Raw genomic sequence first — 16,132 nt, 5'->3', positions numbered from 1 at the left:
TCACAAAGGTTTCTTCTCTATCCATTCTCCATTTTTTCAATCTTTTCTTTAAACCCTTCCGATGTTAGAAATTATATTTTTATTTCATAATAATTGACATGATAATTCCAAGTAAATGTCGGATTTTGTTTTTAATAAGGGATTAGTCTAAGAGTTGGTTGAGACTACCATATTAACATAAAATGGTTTATTTATCAATCCTTTTAGTTTTAATAATGACCATTGTTAAATTATCACTTATCCTAAAATTAAAAATTTAACATAAAATATAAAGTAAAAGAGGCACCTATATGTATATATAAAGGACGAAGATGTGAGTCTTCAATCCTAGATTCCAACAAACTATGAAAAAGGGCTTGTAAAAGAGATGAAAATTCGAAATTTAATTATTCTTCAAAATGTGTTTAAAACAAAAAAACAAAAACAAATATAGAAAGTCTTATGACTCTTATTGCTCCAAAAAGGTAATAAAATAATATTCCTAAGATGGGGCATCAATGAAAGATAGAAAATTGCAGAATAATTTAGAAACTAATAATGCTAAATAATATTAAGAATGAAGTTTAACAAATGTAAAATATTTTTCATTAAAAAATGTTTTGAAGGAAATTATTATTATTATTATTATTTCATTCAATTATATTAAACTTTAAATTACGATAATGTCCAAATGAAGTCTCGACAGTGGCCCAACAGAGTCTCGACGGCATCTTGTTCGGGTTCTGAATAGGTCTTGACCGGGTCTCAACAACGGCTCGGTGGTGTCTTGACCAGGTCACAGTGGGTAGTCCTGGCGAGGTCCTGACCAAGTATCAGCGGTGGCCCAACCGCATCCCAGTGAGTCCCGACAGGTCTCGACTGGGTTCCGTTGTGTCCCAACTGTGTTCCAACGAATCCCAGTTGGATTTCGTTGTCAACCCCACTGCTTTATTCGAAGGGATATGATCTTCATATCTTCCGTCGCATTTACTAAATTGACTTGTCTGTGATTGGGGCACTCATTCGAACAATGATCAAATTGGTTGCAACTGAAACACTTTTCCTGTTTTGGCAGTGCATATAGATTGTTATTGACGGACTGAGGTATTCTGTACTCTAATACCATACGAAATCACTATTTATCCTAAAAAGCCTAAACTAATACCAAAATAAACTAATTTATGTAATTAATATTTTCAAAATTATTGCTGGTCAACTATAAGCAGCTTTGGTGCTAGAGTCAAACAGGTTCTGGCAGTGCAATTTGCAAAGTAGTAGAAGTATGAATAATATTATTGCAAGTCGATCCTTTATTATTTAGCCAGCAACAAATCCCTATTAGTGAGAAAAGCAGCGGTCGTACGTATATACACAAGTACTCCTTTTCCAAAACCGGCCGGCCAGAAAAAGAAGAAGATTCTTGGCACACAATGTGGAGGAAACTCTCTCATCATCCCCATCAACGCGATCGATTGGTCAATCATGCACCGTGTCTAGAACACTCAGAAAAATCAAACCCTCTTTCTCGACCACGGCATTAATGTAATAATGAGACAATACACGCACCAAACACGCACCAATTGCTTCTCTCCCATATATATATATATATGTGTGTGTGTGTGTGTGTGTGTGTGTGTGTGTGTGTGTGTGTGGACGAGCTGTAATGAGTGTGACATGTAAAATAGACATCATTGTGCATGCATGTGACCGGTGTTCATCTTCAACTCCTAAGGGCCAACCATCCGTCTTTTCGATTGACTTTTACTTTTCCAAGTCTCCCCATCTCTTGGAACTTGTTCTTATATATATATATATATATATATATGTGTGTGTGTGTGTGTGGACGAGCTGTAATGAGTGTGACATGTAAAATAGACATCATTGTGCATGCATGTCACCGGTGTTCATCTTCAGCTCCTAAGGGCCAACCATCCGTCTTTTCGATCGACTATTACTTTTCTAAGTCTCCCCATCTCTTGTAACTTGTTCTTATAAGTTGTGAGATTACTTCTTTTGCTTTTCCTCTTACAATCATTCGATCCCCATGGCTGCTGCAGTAGCAATATTTTCTTTTGCTTTCCTTCTCCTGTTTCCTCTTGTTGCTCAATCTCAACAAGTTGAATTCATCTATACCGGATTCAACGGCAGTGAAACAAATATTACCACAGAGGAAGCCACAATTATCAAGCCCAGTGGTGCGCTTAGGCTCACCAATTCATCACACAATGTTGCAGGCCATGCATTCTATCACAAAAAAATTCAAATGATTGATCAAAATTCTTCTTTCAACACATCATTTGTTTTTGCTATAGTCCCCCCAAGCTCCGGCAAAGGTGGCTATGGCCTTGCTTTCATCTTATCTCCCTCCACCAAATTTCCTGGAGCTCAGCCTGGGCATTACCTTGGGATTTTCAACGAGGCCAACGATGGTGATGCTTCAAATCATATATTTGCAGTAGAATTTGATACGGTTAAAGGGTTCAAAGAGCCTTCAGACAGTGAAGGAAACCATGTGGGAGTCAACATCAATGGCATGACTTCAAAATTTACTAGACCAGCTTTTTACTTTGTTAACGGCAGCGAATCAAACACGGACGAAATTTTGTTGGAGAGCGGTGATCGAATCCAAGCCTGGATAGAATATGATGGCTTACAAAAAGTTGTGAAAGTAACATTAAATCGCCACTTATGAACGTAAAATATTAAATTAAAATTAGAATATGTTTAAACTCAAAATTTCTACTTTTATATCATGTTAAATTTTCTTGCACCAATAAAAATAGATGAATTTAATCATTTAATTTACATTCTAACAAGTAACCATATCTCCTGCGTTGAAACCAAAACCAACCAGACCCCTCATTTCCTTCGGCATCGATCTAACCCCAGTTCTTAAAGAGATGATGTATGTTGGTTTCTCTGCAGCAACAAGAGACAAATCAAGCTCTCATTACATTTTAGGATGGAGCTTTTCACAGAAAGGAGAAGTTCCGCCTCTAAATATCTCTTTGCTTCCCCTACTACCTCCAAGGGAGTAAAGTCCATCCTCTTTCAAGCCATTTACGGCAGTCATTGCCTCTTTATCATTGCCTCTTTATCTGTTTTCACCTTCATTTTATTGGGACTTCTCTTCTCTCTTACCCTTTATAGAAAGTTGGCCCATCGTGAGAGTCTTGAGGAGTGGGAGTTGGATTGTCCTCACAGGTTCAGATACAGGGATCTTTATGCAGCTACCAAGGGTTTCAAATAGACTAAGGTGATTGGAGTTGGAGGCTTTGGTGCAGTCACTGTGAACAATTCGTCTTTTCGATCTAAAACCTAACTTTTTAGAGCGCCACACCATACATGTTATAATTGTTTCAATTGTGAAACGAAGGGAGCTAGGCAGAAGCATGATATATTTGATATTAACGTATGATTGATCTTTATATATATTTGTCCTTTGTATTGTCAGGTAGTCTTTCGATTGATGCCTGTAATATATATAGATTTCAAGAAAAAGATGCTTTCTTTAATCTCTTGTCCATAAAATGAGTCAATGAATCAAACAAATTTAACTTTCGGAAAACCGTGGCTTAAGGGGTCAATAGCTGCCACGTACTTCCCATCCAATAGGGTTAGGAAATATCTTGAATCAACTTGTATTAGGTTGCGTCAAGCTTTCAACCAATCAACTTTTTCCCTTGTCCTCTTCTTCCTCCTTATTGGTTTCTTTTGAGGTTCCTAAAGCCTCTTTAGGATTGCATTTGAGGGGCTTAAAAGTGTTTTTAACATTCAAAAAGTTTGTTTGAAGAAAAAAAAATACTTGTTTGCTAAAAAATATTAATTGACAAAAGTTTTATTTTTAAGTTTTTGTCAAAAATATGTTTTGGTCATTTTTAGAATAAAAAAGTAAAAAAAAAAAAAAAAAAAAACACTTTTGAAAACTTTTACCAAACAAACTTTTGTTTGGCACAACTTTTTAAGTATTAAATGTTCTATGGACAAAGTTTTCCTCCAAACTGAAGGAATTTCTTCCAACCTAGTCTATAAAAATGACATATATCCCATTTTTTAATAATTTGTGAAATGCATATGAGTTTTAAAAATTATTTATTTCAACTTTGTCTCTACTATTAAAAAAATATGTGCATCTCACATGTTCAAATGATACATGTCATATGTATAGACTGAGTTAGAAGAAATTCCTTCAAGCTCTACTATATACAACATTTTTACTATATATATTTAGCCGTGATCTCTACTTTTGTTTCAAAGAAAAGGCTAGCGAAGAATATTAGTTTGGCTGTCAAGGTATCATTTCCATAATTTTCTGACCAAGTTCTCATTTAAATTAGGATGGAGAAATTTCCTCCCAATTTAAGCCTATAAAATTAACATTTATTTTAAAAGTACGTGATTCTTACATGCATTTTTAATAGAGCATGAGATTTTTTATAAGTAGTTTTAAAAATGCATGTGACGGTTTAATAAACCAAATTGAAAGAAATTTTTTCGACCGAAAGAGTGTAAACAACCCAAAACACAAATTATTTAAAATTACTCTCACTTTTTATGTTATATCAAAAAGTGTTTTTTTAACAAAAAACAAAAAAAACAAAAACAAAAATCACTCTCTAAAAAACATTAACAAACGGATGTTTTTGTTAGATCTGGATTGAAAATTGAGACAATGAAAATGTAAAACACACAAAAACTTTATGAAAATGAAGAGAAAAATAATTTAGAGAATCCGAAGATATGGTTGAATTGAATATAGGCAATAATTTGAACTTACTAGATGGGCCCTATGTTTGGGCCTTCTATAATACCCTTGTCTACGTACACACTCAAGTTCTTAAGCCCAATCCTAGTTGACCGTGTCGCTGGGATAAAAGTCAGAAATGGATGGAGCATCTTAAAATTCAATGATAATGCTAGTGAAATTATTATATATATATATATATATATATATATATATATACATATATATAAATATGGATTCAAACTCTCCTCATTTATTTGGTGAGGTTTATCATATGAAATATTTAATTAAAACAGATTTAATTATAGAGTCAAAATTCAAACTCCCATATTATATTAAATTATCACTTATATTAAAAACTTAAATGAATAAAACATTTAAATTAATAACCTAAAGCTCTATCATTCTGTCACAAAATTCTTTTTTGGGGGCGTGGGTTTTTCTTTAAGTCAAGTTTCTCATCTTTTCTCTATGTATATATATTTATTATTTAATTCTTTGTCAATTCTTTTTGCCAGATTTTTTTTTTTTTTTAATTTTGTATTTTGGTCAAGTGGCTAATAATGCATTGTAAGGATAGGAATCTTCCACGTCATTCCTTCGTGGTGCTGAAATGCTGCACATATATATAGATTTATCATTGTCAATGTGTTATTTAATTTAATTTATATATTAAGAGATAATACCCTACTGAGAAATCTAATATATATTGTTGATTGGGAATATAGAGAAGGAAGGGGGGGGGGGGGGAAAGGAGGAGGAGAATATAGGCATGAAAAAGAAAGGAGAAGAAATGACAATGCAAGGGATATTTTCTCCTCTTCTTTAGTGTATAGAAGGCAAAATAGAGGAAACGATCGATCGAGAAGCAACTTATTTGATTTGTTATTTTCCACGGCGTTTGAAAAGTTTAATGGTGCATTTAATTGGGGTTAATCTTGAAATTGCAATAATAACAAGAATAATAACAATAACAATAATAATAATAATTTTTTGGGACTTTCCGTCTCCCTGCATATCATTTTCTCTCCTTGCTATTAGTCTCTCTCACAAAGGTTTCTTCTCTATCCATTCTCCATTTTCTCTTTTCTTTAAACCCTTCCAATGTTAGAAATTATATTTTATTTCATAATAATTGACGTGATAATTCCAAGTAAAGGTCGGATTTTGTTTTTAATAAGGGATTGGTCTAAGAGTTGGCTAAGACTACCACGTTAACATAAAATTGTGTATTTATCAATCCTTTTAGTTTTAATAATGAGTATTGTTAAATTATTACTTATCCCAAAATTAAAATTTTCACATAAAATATTTAATTAAAATATAAAGTAAAAGAGGCAGCTATATGTATATATAAAGGAAGAAGATGTGAGTCTTCAATCCTAGATTCCAACAAACTATGAAAAAAGCCTGTAAAAGAGATGAAAATTCGAAATTTAAAATATTTTCACAATTATTGTTGGTCAACTATAAGCAGCTTTGGTGGTAGAGTCAAACAGGTTCTGGCAGTGCAATTTGCAAAGTAGTAGAAGTTTAAATAATATTATTGCAAGTCCACCCTTTATTATTTAGCCAGCAACAAATCCCTATTGGTGGGAAAAGCAGCGGTCGTACGTGTATACACAAGCCCTTTTCCACAACCGGCCAGAAGAAAGAAGAAGATTCTTGGCACACGGTGTGGAGGAAACTCTCTCATCATCCCCATCAACGCGATCGATTGGTCAATCATGCACCGTGTCGAGAACACTCAGAAAAATCAAACCCTTCTCGACCACGGCGTTAATGTAATAATGAGACAATACACGCACGACTTGCTTCTTGTGTGTGTGTATGGACGAGCTGTACGTAATGAGTGTGACATGTAAAATGGACATCACTGTGCCTGCATGTCACCGGTATTCATCTTCAATTCCTAAGGGCCAACCATCCGTCTTTTCGATCGACTTTTACTTTTCCAAGTCTCCCCATCTCTCGGAACTTGTTCTTATAAGTTGTGAGATTACTTCTTTTGCTTTTCCTCTTACAATCATTCGATCCCCATGGCTGCTGCAGTAGCAATATTTTCTTTTGCTTTCGTTCTTCTGTTTCCTCTCGTTGCTCAATCTCAACAAGTTGAATTCATCTATACTGGATTCAACGGAAGTGAAACAAATATTATTACCACAGAGGGAGCCACAATTATCAAGCCCAGTGGTGCGCTTAGGCTCACCAATTTATCGCACAATGTTGCAGGCCATGCATTCTATCACAAACCAATTCAAATGATTGACACAAATTATTCTTTCAACACATCATTTGTTTTTGCTATAGTCCCCCCAAGCTCCGGCGAAGGTGGCTATGGCCTTGCTTTCATCTTATCTCCCTCCACCAAATTTCCTGGAGCTCAGCCTGGGCATTACCTTGGGATTTTCAACGAGGCCAACAATGGTAATGCTTCAAATCATATATTTGCAGTTGAATTTGATACGGTTAAAGGGTTCAAAGAGCCTTCAGACAGTGAAGGAAACCATGTGGGAGTCAACATCAATGGCATGACTTCAAAATATACTAGACCAGCTTCTTACTTTGTCGGCAGCGACGAATCAAACGCGGATGAAATGCAGTTGGAGAGCGTTGATCGAATCCAAGCCTGGATAGAATATGATGGCTTACAAAAAGTTGTGAAGGTAATGTTAAATCGCCACTTATCTCAAAATGTAAAATATTAAATTAAAATGAAATAATGATAAAAGACATTAATGTTCGAACTCATAACTTCTACTTTTATATCATGATAAATTTTCTTGCACCGATAGAAATTGATGAATTTAATCATTTAATTTATATTCTAACAGGTAACCATATCTCCTGCATCGAAACCAAAACCAACCATACCCCTCATTTCCAAAAACATCAATCTAACCCCAGTTCTTGAGGAGATGATGTATGTTGGTTTCTCCGCAGCAACAGGAAATAAATCAAGCTCTCATTACATTTTAGGATGGAGCTTTTCACAGAAAGGAGAAGCTCCGCCTCTAAATATCTCTCTGCTTCCCCTACCACTTCCAAGGGAGAAAAATCCATCCTCTTTCAAGCCATTTACGGCAGTCATTGCTTCTTTATCTGTTTTCACCTTCATTTTATTGGGACTTCTCTTCTTTCTTACTCTTTATAGAAAGTTGGCCCATCATGAGAGTCTTGAGGAGTGGGAGTTGGATTGTCCTCACAGGTTCAGATACAGGGATCTTTATGCAGCTACCAAGGGCTTCAAACAGAGTGAGGTGATTGGAGTTGGAGGCTTTGGTGCAGTCTACAAAGGTACCTTTTGTTTAAATAAATAAAAATTGTTAAATTTAATCATTTAGGTTCCTTTTGTTTCATCATAAAATGTTTTCTGGAAATCGTTTTTCCAATTTTCCCGTGTTTGTCACGACTGAAAACATTTTCGGTTTATCGATCATAAAAAAACCTTATTTAAATGATTTCTCTTTTTTAAAACTACAAATAATTTTTCGAGTTTGAGCTTTTCCTTCTTGCACACTCTCTCTCACAGTTCAATCTCCGCTTTTATTGGAGTTCGCTAGAATCTGCCACTGACCACTGGAATTCGCCATCGGCTGCCAATCACCACCACCGAAGGTTGCCAGAATCCACTGGAGTCGCCATCTGTTTTCCACCTTCACTTATTTTCCGTATATACAAGCCAAATGGCCAAAAACATTTTTAGGAAAATTTTGAAAATTAATTTTGTTGAAAAATATTTTTTAAAGAAAACCAAAAACGTTGAAAAAAATCAAAATTTTAATCAATATTTTAATACTTTCCCTCCTATATGAGTCTAACAATTAGAATATATGACTAAAATTATAGTAAATTGACGAAACCAATATTTGAATTTAAGCTTTTACTTCTATGTTAAATTACATGTAATTTAATAATTTAATTTATATTCTTACAGGTATTTTACTCACCACCACAGGAAGTGAACTTGCTGTGAAGAAGATAATGCGTAGCTCAACACAAGGAACCAGAGAATTTGCAGCAGAGATTGAAAGCTTGGGAAGGTTAAGACACAAGAACCTGGTGAATCTCCAAGGATGGTGCAAGCACAAAAACGACCTCCTTATAGTGTATGATTATGTTCCAAACGGCAGCCTTGATTCTCTTATTTTCAAGCCCAAAAACAACCGCGTGTTGCCTTGGGACACAAGATTCAATATCCTTAAAGGCGTCGCATGCGGATTACTCTATCTGCACGAAGAATGGGAGCAAGTTGTGATCCACCGAGACGTGAAGTCCAGCAATGTTTTGATAGATGCTGAGATGAATGCACGGCTGGGCGATTTCGGCCTTGCCAGGCTATATGATCACGAGAAGCCATCGCACACCACCAATGTCGTCGGCACAATTGGGTACATTGCGCCGGAATTGGCTCGCACCGGCAAGGTTTCGACAAGCTCCGACGTCTTTGCATATGGGATGTTGCTACTTGAAGTTGCTGCCGGAAGAAGACCGATTGACTCGAGCAGTTTCGTTCTCATCGACCATGTAATGGAGTGTCATCAGATGGGTACAGTCAGGGAAGCGGTTGACCCGAAGTTGAACTCCATTTACGTGATTGACGAGGTGGAGTTGGTTTTGGAACTGGGTCTTCTCTGTTCTCATCACCGGCCAGAAGCCCGGCCGACGATGAGACAAGTGACACGGTATCTCAGTCGGGATGACCCGCTTCCTGCCATTAATGATTGGGGCTCCGTTGACTCTCAAAGCTTCAGCGAAATGAACTCGAGAATGTTGTTAGAAGCAGTTTCTTCTAATACCATCACGTCGGCCAGTGGCAACTTCTCCACCACTTCCATAGACACCGGCAGATAATAGCTAAGAGCTAGCCAAATTTTTTTTGAGTTACAGATAAATTACATTTTATTCCTACGACTAAAAGTTGTAAAAACTATATATTTAATCATTTAATTAATATTTTAACATTTAGTTCAAAAATTATTTGTTTTTTAGGTCACAAGAAAATGTAACCATAAGATGATATATATATACACATGTCGTAAAGTTCTGCATGTATCTATAGTGAGCCATTTGACTGTAATGGGGGAATTTGAAGGCAGAAGAAAACTGGATGAAAAAGATATGAAATTACTCAACAGCCCACTCATCATCAGTCGATATGGATGCATTAGAATTAAAAATAAATAAATAAAGAATTCAGTACTGTACAGTTGAAGGTGACCTCCAATCTACTGATCTCATGCCCTCAACCGACACTAGAATTTGCCCCACCAAGTGTGGAATACGTTACGTCTTGCAATTTCCGATGTGTTTCTAAACAAAGTCGCGGAAAATACACTATTGAAAAATGCGTTTAAAAACAATAGTAATTTGAAAAATAAAAAAGGTTTATGCACAATTTTAAAGTTGAATCATAATTTTATCAAACGATTAACTACATTTTTTTTTTAATTATTAATTATGGTTTGAAATTGTTATTTTTTCAAACACATAATTCCCTTGATAGCATATAGCATACGCTGACAAATAGGTGTTAGGAATTGATTTTTCTCGGCGTAAGGACGAACACCGAGAAAGCTTCAAGACCATTTTGGGCGTTGTTTTAAGGGCATTCCTTATAGGCCGAGAAATTTGAATTTAAATATAGCGGCGTTTTCAAGAAAAATGCCGTTAATTGTATTAAGGGTAAAGTCCACATATCCCCCTCAAACTACCACCCAATTGACAATGTCCCCCCCAAACTTTCAATTGTGACAATGTCCCCTCCAAACTACCAAAATATTGTCAATGTCCCCCCCAAGACTAGCAATAAGACAAATAAGACAAAAATACCCCTATAGATTTCTCAATAAGACAAAAATACCCCTATAAATTAAAAAAAAAAACGAAAAATTTTAATTTAAAAATAATATTTTTTAGAAAAAAAAATATTTTAAACAAAAAATTTTAATATTTTTTTAAAAAAAAACAGAAATTTTTATTTTTTTAAAAAAACTATTTTTTATTTAGTTTTAAAAAACAAAAAATTTCATTTTATTAAACGAAAATTTTATTATTTTTTTAAACGTAAATTTTTATTTAAATAAAATTATAAAACAAAAATAAAATAAAATAAAATGGAAATTTTCAATTTTTATAAAAAAAATCGAAATTTTTAAAATTTTTTTCTTATAAAATTGATTTAAAAAAAAAAAAAAATTCAACGTTTGGATTTTTTTTTTTTTTTGTTAGTTTTAGGTTTTTTCTAGAAGTTTTAGTTTTTTTTTTTTGTAATTTTACTAAGGGTAATTTCGTCATTGTGGGGAACATTGACAACTTTTGGTAGTTTAGGGGGGGACATTGTCACAATTGAAAGTTTGGGGGGGACATTGTCAATTGAGTGGTAGTTTGAGGGGGTTATGTGGACTTTCCCCTTGTATTAATAATTAAAAATTTGGTTATACTGGAATATAACCTGTTAATAAACCCAAATCACTTATACATCAATTTCACAAGTGAACTCCCCAAAAAAGCAATCCTAACCAACACATAAAACAAGACCCAAAACCACATTAATCATATCGAAGCACAAAACTTGAAAGAGTAAGCACAATCAACATTTTAACTTAAGATAAATCAATTGCAATGAAGAATAAATGACCAAATAGGCTCCAAACAAATGCTCAATAATGATAAAAATAAGAGTAATGTTATAAGAAAGACTAGCGTCTTTCTTTCTTTGAGTCTTCCCAAATAAACAAACAAATGTGGAAAGAAGAATACTTATTTCTTAAAAAAAAAAAATACAAAACCTTCTATGAATGACCAGCCATGCTGGCAGAACCTTAAGGGGGTGATTTTGCAATTTTTCCAATTTTTTTTGTTAGCATTTCACTACTTGTTAGCATTGCATATACGTACGTAGAAAAAACATTTTATTAACTAACACCCTTCTTTCCCACCACATTTCCTCAACTTTTTTCCTGGATCTCCTCCCTCTCTCTCTCTAACAAAATTAAATCTCCCCCAAAAGAAAAACCCATTGAAGGGAAAAAGTTTTGTCATGCAACGAACTGTGGGAAGGAGAAGATTGACGGCTCCACAGCCGCGTCTCCGAAGAAACCATCGCAAAAGATGGCTTCTTTGGGTCGTTTTCTCTTCTCCTCCTTTCTTCTAACATGCTTGGCCTCCTCTTCCACCATCGTTTCAAGTAATTTTTTTTTTCTTTTTTTCTTTTTTGAAGTTCCAAAGAATTTTTTGGCATATTGTTTATGAATTCCTGAATAACATTAATTGGCCATTATTTTATTTTATTTTCTCTTATTTACTGTTGCAGATGAAATATTGCTGCCCTATTACAGTAAGAAAATTTCATTGCATGGAATTTAAATCCTTTACTCATTGAACGAGATATATATATATATATATTTTTCTATTAAATGTATCACATTGAAGGTTAATATGTGAAATTTGTAATGGTCATACTCATCATTCCCTTATTCATCTTCTGTGAATCCGTATTTTTTTTTTTTTTTTGCAAATTTATTATTGAATTTGTCCATCTACGGTATGAAGATGTATGAGAGATGAACAAGAGCATGATTTCTATCATTTTTCCATAATGACATTGGTAATATCGTAGAATAATTAATTTAGATGTGTAATTTTTTTAAAAAAATTCATTTCTCTTTGTTTTTCCTCTTATATGGTTTTAGGCTACTTTTGCTTAATTTTACATAAAACGTTTTCTAATTTAATCATTTCTACTTGAAAATACTTGGGAAACTTCACTTAGAACCCTCATGCATTTTGAGAAGACTCCTCCAAATTTCAAAAACTCTCAATTTCACTCTCACAAACTTTCAATTTGATACAATCTACTACCTCCATCAATTTTTGACGTTAAACCCCAAACAAATTACCCTTCAATTTTTTTAATTTTAATTTGAAATTATATATATATATATATATATATATATATATATATATATATATATAAAGTCAGGGTATAAAGGTCATTTTATCACTTTTAACGTTCAAAAACTAACGGAGTGGGTAGATTGCATTAAATTGAAAGTTCAGGAAATAAAATTGAGAAGTTTCGAAATTTGGGGAGTCTTTTCAAATCGTGTAATAGTTCAAGGGGTCTTTAGTGAAGTTTTCCCAAAAATATTTTTTTTGGGAAAACTTGACAATTTTCAGGTGTTTGGCTATCATCTTGGTGTTTGGTTCACATTGTAAATAAGATTGTACGAAAAATAAAAGAAAAGAAAAATCTGAATTTCATATTTCATATTTCATTATGTGCAGCATGCAGTGTAGACTTTGAGTCAAAGAACTATACAATCCTCACAAGCCGGTGCAAAGGACCCAGATTCCCACCACTAGCTTGTTGTAATGCTTTGAAGGACTTTGCTTGCACTTATGCAGATGCTATTAATGACATGACAGCTGATTGCGCCGCAATCATGTTCAGCTACATGAATCTCTATGGGGGTTACCCGCCAGGCCTGCTTGCCAACATGTGTAGCGAAGGAAAGCCTGGTCTTAATTGTACCAATGTAAAGGAGGAAGCCGATGAGAAGACTCAGCCGAGTAACAGGGTGAATATAGCTGCTACACAATCCACTTTGCTAATGATCTCTGCTACTCTCCTAATCTTATTATTTCATTGGTTATGAAGGGTGGATAACCACTCTACTTAAATATAGTTCCTTCCAATCTGGCTTTCCCATAGAGTTTTCTCCGCCCCGCCCGGGTAGGTGGAAGCTATAGGAGTTCTCTCACACTCGCATACCCGGATTGCAAGCAATCTGGGCAGGCAAGCAAGTACACCGGATCTCAATCCTTTAGTGTCGCATGAGAGTACTTTTTCAAATAAAAAATAACTGTTCTTCGCAAATTTTCCAATCCGAGTTGTCTTCTTGATGAGTTGAAGAATGCAGAACGCTAAAACATTTACAATGATGTTAGTTTGGAAATTGAAGTGATATGGAAATCATGTACTCTTAAGATCTTTGATTTATAAGCGATAGCTAAAGGACAATTCAGCATAACGAAGCTTAATATCAAAACCTACATAAGACATCTTTGATCATAATTACTAATAATCGTATATTCAACTCTCCCATCTAGGGCCATTTACTTCTCTCATTCTGGAGAGTATGGCTTTGCTATACCACAAGACCAGCTTCAAGGGTTGATCATGCCTAGAAGTTCCAGAAAGGAACGTCTGTGACAGCATGGCCTCGTTTTATGACGCTTTTTGCTCAAATACTTTTTAACAAAAAACCAAAAAGCACCATCTAGAAAGTTTTATCAAACAATCCCTACATTACACATGATCATGCTAGGCGAGTCGAAAATAAACCTCTTTCCCTACAAGACAGCCAAAGCATCTTCCCAGGAATATCTCTAAAAGTAAGAATAGCAAACATCTACAAATCTCAGAATCAACCAAAATGAAACAAACAGCTCTCAAAATTCAGTCTTTCTTATTCAAGCAATAACAAAATACATTGCAGGAGCAAACAGTGATACATTAACAGAAACAGAACCACAGTAAAGTACCTTTTGTCATGAAGATTTAATAGAGTCAACAAACCCACTACTAAGCAGCCTCTCCACATACTTCCCCAATATATCCACCTCCAAGTTCACCTTCTGCCCAACTTTCTTTGAAGGAATCACCACATTCTGCTGAGTATAAGCCACCAACATGAAATTAAAGCACTCCTCCTCATCAAACACATCCACCACCGTCAAACTAGTCCCATCCACCGCTATAAACCCTTTTGGCACTATATACCTCAACAAATCTTTCCCTGCCTTTACCTTAACCCACAAGGAATCCCCCTCAGGCTCCTTGGCCACTATCTCCCCCGTCCCATCCACATGTCCCTGCACGAAATGCCCACCCATTCGGCTCGTGGGCTGCACCGCCCGCTCCAAGTTCACCACCGAGCCCGGTTCGAGCTCTACCAACGATGTCTTTCGCAGCGTTTCGGGTGACAAACCGACCGTGAATTCAGACAATTGGGTATCGAATTCTGTCACCGTAAGGCACGTACCGTTGACGGCAATGCTATCGCCGAGGTTTACGCCTTCAAGAACGGTCTTTGCGCCGATTCTCATGTCAAATCCGCCGTGTTCGGCGATACCCAGCTGCTTGATTTCGCCCATTTCTTCGACAATGCCGGTGAAGAGGCAGCAGATATGGGACTTGAAGTGGGTTTTGTTATTGGGTTTCTGGATTGGGAGGAAGAGGGTGAGAGTGGAGGGTCTGAAAATGGGGTTGAATTTGAGGTGGGAATTGGTTGAGACAGTCGGGGGAGTGAAAATTAGGGTCTTGGGAAGAGAAGGTTTGCGGGTTTTTGAGAAAAAGCCGAGAGAGAAAGAAGAAACTGCCATTTTTAAAAAATTTATGTTCGGTTCTTGGGAAACTTCCTCCTCTTGTGCTGTATATCGCCCACACCTACATTTCCATCACAAAGTTCACGTCCGCATCATTCCTTGAAATTTCGAAGATAGAAAAGGGATAAAAGAAAATCTCAGATTATAAAGCTAAACTTAGATCTGTCCGATAGATAAGAAGACTCTACGTCCTTGGGGGTTTCTATTATGGGTTTTGAGATCTCACCAGGCCTATCCTCGACGGCGAAGACAACGCTAGAGACCAACTCCTTTTGCTTCTCTCTCAGGCCGTCATCGACAGCAAGGCAAACGACGACGCTTAGACCCCTACGGTGAAGTAGCCTCTGGGAAGCTCCGAATGCCAACCTCGCTCTGCTGCAGGTAGAGAAGTTGGGTGCTCCGAGAACCAACAAATTTACCGTGCGAATGTCCCGTTCGTCTTGTCAGGTGATAATTTTGCAGACCTGCAGACCTTATATTTGATGAAATCGACGGCTCGTATTAAAACAGCACAAGCGTGATATGCCCGCGCGTGGGTTTGGTGGTTTGATTAGTGCTTGAATTTTAGGTTTTATAAGCTTGAAAATTGATTTGGTAAGAACCATATGGCATAGTGAGAAAAGTTGATAATTAGTTAGTAACAGTTTGGAAGTGTTTTATTACAATTAAAAATTGAGAAAAATTATCAGTTTTTTTTTTAAAATAAAATAAATCCAAAATTGGCGTACTACAATGTAAGAGTTCTGTGATTTGATTTGAAAATGTGTTAAAGAGGTAAAAGTCACATCTAATAATTTGCTTGGTTAACCAATTTTAAGAAGAGTTTTCAATATTTGAAAAAATAAAAAGTTATAGAGCATTTTACCAAACACTACACAAGTATTTGATTCTCAAATTCACCAAATTACATTATCAATTCCTCATGGTCCATAAAAGACCGAGGGATTAGATTAAAATGTTATAAAAGTGGGGTGTTGAAATGAATCCATTAGTTTAGCATTAAGTAGGGCAAAAATT

General features: G+C 35.5%; 2 protein-coding genes and 1 pseudogene across 4 annotated transcripts; 2 read left to right on the top strand and 1 right to left on the bottom strand.

The window, feature by feature from the left end:
- Positions 1-2,023: 2,023 nt before the first annotated feature.
- LOC132162490 (lectin-domain containing receptor kinase VI.3-like) lies at positions 2,024-3,301 on the top strand (annotated as a pseudogene).
- Positions 3,302-6,762: 3,461 nt separating this feature from the next.
- LOC132161985 (lectin-domain containing receptor kinase VI.3-like) lies at positions 6,763-9,628 on the top strand. The gene is made up of 3 exons (XM_059572223.1): positions 6,763-7,389; positions 7,558-8,020; positions 8,661-9,628. The coding sequence occupies exons 1-3, from the start codon at positions 6,763-6,765 to the stop codon at positions 9,575-9,577; spliced, it is 2,007 nt and encodes a 668-aa protein (XP_059428206.1). The 3' UTR covers positions 9,578-9,628.
- Positions 9,629-13,006: 3,378 nt separating this feature from the next.
- Positions 13,007-15,594, bottom strand: LOC132191798 (riboflavin synthase-like). 3 transcript variants are annotated; one of them, XM_059606901.1, is made up of 3 exons: positions 15,342-15,594; positions 14,273-15,176; positions 13,007-13,651 (listed from the first exon to the last, which is right to left on the bottom strand). In XM_059606901.1, exon 2 carries the CDS (start codon positions 15,110-15,112, stop codon positions 14,279-14,281), a length of 834 nt encoding a protein of 277 aa, XP_059462884.1. In that variant the 5' UTR covers positions 15,113-15,176; positions 15,342-15,594; the 3' UTR covers positions 13,007-13,651; positions 14,273-14,278. The 3 variants fall into 3 exon arrangements, with proteins under 3 accessions (XP_059462884.1, XP_059462883.1, XP_059462882.1); XM_059606900.1 differs by lacking the exon at positions 13,007-13,651 and having other exon boundaries at positions 14,178-15,213; XM_059606899.1 differs by lacking the exon at positions 13,007-13,651 and having other exon boundaries at positions 14,178-15,176.
- Between the last annotated feature and the right edge of the window lie 538 nt (positions 15,595-16,132).

The sequence above is a fragment of the Corylus avellana genome, chromosome ca9, assembly GCF_901000735.1.
Source record: "Corylus avellana chromosome ca9, CavTom2PMs-1.0".
Lineage (NCBI taxonomy): Eukaryota > Viridiplantae > Streptophyta > Magnoliopsida > Fagales > Betulaceae > Corylus > Corylus avellana.
Note: the sequence above shows the minus strand (reverse complement) of the source record. Positions and strands in the feature narration are given on the sequence as shown.

Coding starts and splice junctions, on each gene's coding strand:
- LOC132161985 (XM_059572223.1), top strand. CDS start 6,763: ATGGCTGCTGCAGTAGCAATATTTTCTTTTGCTTTCGTTCTTCTGTTT. Junction 7,390..7,557: donor GCTTACAAAAAGTTGTGAAG/GTAATGTTAAAT, acceptor ATATTCTAACAG/GTAACCATATCTCCTGCATC. Junction 8,021..8,660: donor CTTTGGTGCAGTCTACAAAG/GTACCTTTTGTT, acceptor ATATTCTTACAG/GTATTTTACTCACCACCACA.
- LOC132191798 (XM_059606901.1), bottom strand. CDS start 15,112: ATGGCAGTTTCTTCTTTCTCTCTCGGCTTTTTCTCAAAAACCCGCAAA.